Raw genomic sequence first — 6,654 nt, 5'->3', positions numbered from 1 at the left:
ATCTCATATATTATTGGAGTGTTTGGTTAGAGGGACTAAAGATTAGTCTCTAGTTTTTAGTCCCATTTAGTCCCTTTTTTGTCAAACACTAGGACTAAAATATGGACTAAAATGATTTATTATTTAGTCCTTCACATATGTGCTAAAAGGGACTAAACCATATTAATTCCACATTTACCCCTCATTTAGTTCAATTGTACTAATACCAGGAGAATGTTAAATGTCATTTTAGTCTTCTTATGAGTCATTTAGTATATTCTTACTATTTTTAGCCCCTAGAACCAAACATGTTAGGGACTAAACTTTAGTCCCTAACTAAACTTTAGTCCCTAGACTAAAGAAACCAAACATGGCCTAATATGGTTTAGTCCCTTTTAGCCACATCTTGAGTGACTATGGACTAAAGTAGTTTAGTCCCTGTTTTAGTCCTACTGTTTGGCAATTTAGAAACTAAATGAGACTATAATAGAGGGACTATTCCTTAGTCCCTCAAACCAAACGGGGCCTATATGTAATCTCTCTTTCCTACATGATATCACGAGTTTAGATTTTAGATCCAAAAGACGCCTTCCGCTGCCACCCGTCGCCTCGGGAGATCGCTCTCCGCAAGGGGCAACACCATCCTAGGATGCACGATAGGTCCTTCATACCGTCGCGTTCATCGTTGTCCTCGAGTCCGCGGCGGATCCATCTGATCCCACCGCATGCCACCCCTTTTTTTTACCGGGTCTATGATCTAGTTTGTGTCCCCGTCGCCCATCGCCAGTCAACTCGCGCGTTCTCGACATAGCCTTTGACAACACCGGCTTCTACAACTTATCGACACTGCAACTTGTGTGCCCTATGGCGTAACCGAAATGCCTGCCTGTGCTGCGTCTCTTCATCTGCATGTCCATCTATGTCGATTCGTTGTCGCCACCACTGATCGGGAGGCTCCATCACCATCGTCGTCTCCGACTCGCACTCCGTCGGCGTGATCAACCAATCGCTGGTGAACCACCCTCTCAAGACGTATGTCGCTGAAAGAGAAATGACCTTAAACCATTTCTTATATTTTGGTGCTTGATTACCATCACAACCATTCGGACTAACTAGTTTGCCTAGTCTTTGATTCACAGGTTCATAAGATTCAATAGTTCAGTTTCTTAGTCAGAATCAGCTCAGACTCAACCAAATAGAGGTAAAACATGGAATAGATGAACTACCAATAATTATACTCTTTGGATAAGTTCAAAATACCCCGAGGACACATATTCAACACTTCTAGAAACGTTGGGAAGCTCAAAATCAACATATCGCTATTTTGGAGTTAGTTTGAGCAAAAGAAGAAATATGAGTGAAAGAATCAAAATGTTCATGATCCATGACTTAGACTAGATGGAAAACCTATTGAGATATTTTTCTAAGTCATAGGATCTCTCTCAAGTTTAGCCAAAGTAACTTGTAGAAGATTGTTCAAAGAACAATGGGAAGTCAGAAACTCAAGTTCTGAAATTGCCTAGCGCGGACCGTCCGACCCCTTCAGGCGGACCGTCCGCGACACCGTTTCGACTTCGATCAGGAACTAAAAATCGTGGATAGTACGACTAAACCACGGACTGTCCGGCTATATAGTGCAGACCGTCCGACTATAATTCACGGACCGTCTGCATGAGAAGACCTGGTTCAGCCCGAAGGTGACAAGTTGAGCCAAAGGAAGTATAGAGCTGGCGCGGACCGTCCGGGACCAAGGGCGGACCGTCTGCATGGTGTCACCGAGGCAGATAGCCGTTGATCTGTCAGCTGTATCCGTTGAAGACATCAGAATCGACCGTTGGAGGGTCACGGACCGTCCGAGCCCTAGTCGCGGACCGTCCGTCAGTGCAATTTCTGGCAGATGCATCCCAACGGCTATATGGGTGGTTGAGGGCTATAAAAGCCACCCCAACCAGCCCATTCATTGGAATTCATTGATCCATTTCATACACAAGAGTTGGGTATTCACTCCTATCTACTAGAGCAACACTTCTATACATCAAAGCCTCACAAGTGCCACAAAAGAGAGATCAAGCAAGAAAGAGCTACTCGTGTGCGTTTAGTGATAGTGCCTTGTGAGAATCATTGAGAGAAAGTGTGTGCTACCTCTTGTGATCATTTGAGCGTGGAGTTTTGACTCCCATTCATTGTAAATCTAGTAAGAGCCCCTTATCTTTGTGGTTGGCCTTGCGGAGACTTCGGTCTTTTGTTGACAAAGAAGAAGGAAAACTCACCGGTCTTGGTGACCGTTGGAGAGAGGGAAAGGGTTGAAAAAGACCCGTCCTTAGTGGACTCCTCAACGGGGATTAGGTTCTTAGTGAACCGGACCTTGGTAAAACAAATCACCCGTGTCACTTGCGTTTATTGCTTGTGATTTGCTTGTCTTCTCGCTCTCTAAGTTCTCTTGCACTATTCTTTGTTAATATTACTTTGTGTTGCTTTAAGTAAAATTCTCATATATAGAAGCAACGCCTTGTAAGAAAAGAACTTGTGTTCTTCCTCTTCTTATCTAAAGTCCTCTTGCATTATTCTCCATAAAACATTTCAATTGTGTTGCTTTGTATTAATTCCACATTCTTTGAAAGTAATAATATTTGCAAGCAAAGGACTTAGTTTTATACTCCGATAATTGTTCATCTTGTTCTAACCGCTAATCGAGGGATCGAGTCCGGGTTTAAAGTTATAATTTTCAGGTTTCGCCTATTCACTCCCCTCTAGGCGACTTTCAATCGCCCATCGCGCGATGCTTTGCCAAACAAGAGGGTTGTCGTTGCGTCGAGTCCTCAGCGATAGTATTGTCGCATGTCGTCATCCTCGTCGTTGCATACTACAGGATGTCGACGCTTGTTAGTGCAGGTCTCTCGTGCATGGTCTTTTTCGGCTATTCGAGTTCTTCGCCGACTTCAAGCATTATCGTCGAACTACAGTGACGTTGTCGAGGACCTTCTTCCTATGTGTCGTGGCTCTCCCGCCACAACAGCTCCAGGAACCTCGATGTGTTGCCACGCCTATCTCTTCGCTTTCTTCGAGCACAACCTTGTTGCTAGCGTCGTCGTCTCATCCTCAACTAGTTCGTCTACTCCACTCTGACAACCATGAGCCGCGACAACACTCCCACCATACCGCACCACAACCGCCGTGAAGGTCTTCTCTACTGGTCCCTTCAGACACTGACACTTGGTTGGGACCTTCTACCTAGTACGTGTGGTACTGGCAACACCATCACGTGCATTCGTCTATGACACGTTTCCAGGCATGGCAAACCTAGAGCATGCCTCGTCCACGACGGTTTAACAACATCGTCCTTAGCACCGGCTTCTTCCTTTATGACTGCCTTGATTGTGTCGTTGTCTTCGTCAATAGCGCCCTCCTTCTGCGTCACCGTCACCCCGGCGCCTCCTGCTTGGTGCGATGTGAGCCTTCCCGCGACTTGTGCGGCTTGTCTTCTTCAGTGTCATCGATAGCTCCATCGACCACAACTCCCTACGTACGGCACCTCGACAACGGCTCCACGCCCTTGCACAAGGCTACCTCAACATTATTGGCATAAAGGGCTACCATCTGCATTGGCTACTTCAATCGTAGCATTTAAACCGACATTTCGACCGATGGAGATAACTCCATTGTTCTCCGCCTTGTCCGTTCGTGTTGCTAACGCTACAACTATAATGAGATGTTAGAGTATATTAGGCAACTTTTGATATAGTTGGTTTAAGATTGATTTGATTGATTGTAATCCCGGGATAATCTTCCTTATCTCTAAGGTATCCTTATTGTCCTCAAGGTATGTATTACTATATATTCTCTCTAGAACCTTAATGCAATATATCCCACATATTATATGTAAGCTTTCCGCCTTCGTATAGGAACCATTGACGGAAACCATTCCGACCAGAAATACTTATCTAATTTATATTTATATAAGTTTTGATTAGCCGAAACAAATCCTCATTCGCAGACAAACGATAAGTTTCTAGGTTGCAAACTTGCAATAATGCAGGGGCGTGGGATCGGAACACCGTCCCTTTCGCCCCGTCGTTTCCGTGCTATTTGCCGGGTGGCCGCAGCCCCCATGTGCTGGTGTGTCATCGTAATAATAGAGTTGCGAGGACGACACGGGCCTCAGTGAGTTGAGCACTGTGGTTGCACAGACAGACCTGAACCGGACGAGTCCATTGGCATCATATAATCATGTCAGATACGCATAAGAAAATTACCAAAGCGGAGTACCGGAGTACCCCCACTTCCATTATTTTTGTCAGGCTTGGTCTTCTGCTGACTTGACCTCACACGCTCGAGGGCGTCTGGGCGTGAAACTTGTTTAGCAACTGCTCCCTCATTTCCACTGCAAAACCCCATCTCCGACGTTGTTGCCGTTGTACACTTGTACGGTCGCGTATATATCTGCGCCCCAGTGGCCCTCCCTCTCTCTCTCATCACACCAAAGCCAGCAGCAGGCACGAGCAGCCTCCAGAGACCCAGTGCGTTCTCAGAGCCAAGCAGCTTGCAATATAATGGCGTCGTCGCTCAAGTTCACGGTGCGGAGGCGGCCCGCGGCGCTGGTGGCGCCGGCGTCCCCGACGCCGCGGGAGCTGAAGCGGCTCTCGGACATCGACGACCAGGACGGGCTGCGCTTCCACATCCCCGTCATCCAGTTCTACCGCCGGAGCGCGCTCATGGGCGGGCGGGACCCGGCGCCGGTGGTCCGGGACGCCGTGGCCAGGGCGCTCGTGCACTACTACCCGTTCGCCGGTCGGCTCAGGGAGCTGGAAGGCCGCAAGCTCGCCGTGGAGTGCACGGGCGAGGGCGTGCTGTTCATCGAGGCCGACACCGACGTGCGCCTCGACCACTTCGGGGACGCGCTGCAGCCGCCGTTCCCGTGCCTCGAGGAGCTCATCTTCGACGTCCCCGGCTCGTCCGAGGTGCTGGGCTCGCCGCTCCTCCTCTTCCAGGTACGTGCGTGACGGCGTCCTTGTACTCTCTGCTCATCCTCGTTTGGTACCACTACCATCCTGCCTGGTTTCTTTCTTGGGCACTTTTCGCGGTGTGTGCCGTACGTACGTAGCATGTACACGTGCGCGCAGCACGGGTAAACGAACTTGTGTGACGCGCATGCAGGTGACGCGGCTGGCGTGCGGGGGCTTCATCCTCGGGGTGCGGCTGCACCACACGATGGCGGACGCGCAGGGGCTGGTGCAGTTCCTCGACGCCGTGGCGGAGCTGGCGCGGGGCGCGGCGGCACCGACGGTCCGGCCGGTGTGGGGGCGGGAGCTGCTGGAGGCGCGCGACCCGCCGCGGCCGGCCTTCGCGCACCGCGAGTACGACGAGGTGCCGGACACCAAGGGCACCATCATCCCGCTGGACGACATGGTGCACCGCTCCTTCTTCTTCGGGCGCCGGGAGGTGGCGGCCGTCCGCGCCAACCTCCCGCCGGGCCTCCGCTCGCGCGCCTCCAGGTTCGACCTCCTCACGGGGCTCCTGTGGAAGTGCCGCACCGCGGCGCTCGCCCCGGACGCCGACGAGGTGATGCGGATGATCTGCATCGTGAACGCCCGCGGCGGCAAGTCCGGCGCCGCCATCCCCGAGGGCTACTACGGCAACGCCTTCGCGTTCCCGGTGGCCGTCGCGACGGCCGGGGACCTCGCCGCGAGGCCGCTCGGGTACGCCGTGGAGCTGGTGAAGCGGGCCAAGGGCGAGGTGGACGTGGAGTACATGCGCTCGGTGGCCGACCTGATGGTGCTACGCGGGCGGCCGCACTTCACGGTGGTGCGCGCGTACCTGGCGTCCGACGTGACAAAGGCCGGGTTCGGCGACCTGGACTTCGGCTGGGGCAAGCCGGTGTACGGCGGGCCCGCCAAGGGCGGCGTGGGCGCCATCCCCGGGGTGGCCAGCTTCCTCATCCCGTTCAAGAACGCCAAGGGCGAGGACGGCATCGTCGTGCCCATGTGCCTGCCCGGCCCCGCCATGGAGACGTTCGTCAAGGAGATGGACAAGCTGCTGAGCGCGCCCGCAGACGCAGAGGCAGAGCAGCAGAAGGATGCGTTCCCCGTCATCAGGTCCGCGCTCTGAAGTGAGCTCTCTGCTGAGGCAGCCGCGCGCACGGCGCCGATCGAACCATCGTTTTCGCTTCGTGCTACAGCAAGCATATAGGTAATCATCAGCGGGTCCTGAGCAGCTGAGCTTGTGTAACGTAGTGGGTGTGGGTGTGGGTGAACCATAGTACGTTGACGTGCGTGGAGCTACGTTGATGTATACGTATGTAATGCGCGCATTTGGCCGGCTATATGGGTTGTTGTGACGTTGTATGTATATTTTGGTACCTTTTCATCCAATAATTCATATACACTTCTTCCCTTTTCAATTCAAATTCGTACGTCTTCTTTTAAGAAAAACTAAAACCGTACTTCTTTTAGAACAAGTTCTTTGTGTATATCCATATATTTCCAGAGAGCGCACGTTTATAACAAGGTAGCTCCGAGCATAGCTTTCGAGCAGATCCAGAAGATGCTTCTCACCAAATAAATTAAATATCCCTACAGCGTTTGCAATGCCCAACCCTAGCACCAGCAACCACGTGCATGCGATCGTGTACAGCATTATTTGACACTGTAGAGGATTTGTTTATATAGAGAAATTTTA

General features: G+C 51.4%; 1 protein-coding gene across 1 annotated transcript; it reads left to right on the top strand.

The window, feature by feature from the left end:
* The first annotated feature begins 4,262 nt into the window (after positions 1-4,262).
* LOC100286158 (10-deacetylbaccatin III 10-O-acetyltransferase) lies at positions 4,263-6,382 on the top strand. Its single transcript, NM_001159046.2, has 2 exons — positions 4,263-4,967; positions 5,134-6,382. The coding sequence occupies exons 1-2, from the start codon at positions 4,530-4,532 to the stop codon at positions 6,082-6,084; spliced, it is 1,389 nt and encodes a 462-aa protein (NP_001152518.2). The 5' UTR covers positions 4,263-4,529; the 3' UTR covers positions 6,085-6,382.
* Positions 6,383-6,654: the final 272 nt, after the last annotated feature.

This window comes from Zea mays, chromosome 1, assembly GCF_902167145.1.
Source record: "Zea mays cultivar B73 chromosome 1, Zm-B73-REFERENCE-NAM-5.0, whole genome shotgun sequence".
In the NCBI taxonomy this organism is placed as follows: domain Eukaryota; kingdom Viridiplantae; phylum Streptophyta; class Magnoliopsida; order Poales; family Poaceae; genus Zea; species Zea mays.
Note: the sequence above shows the minus strand (reverse complement) of the source record. Positions and strands in the feature narration are given on the sequence as shown.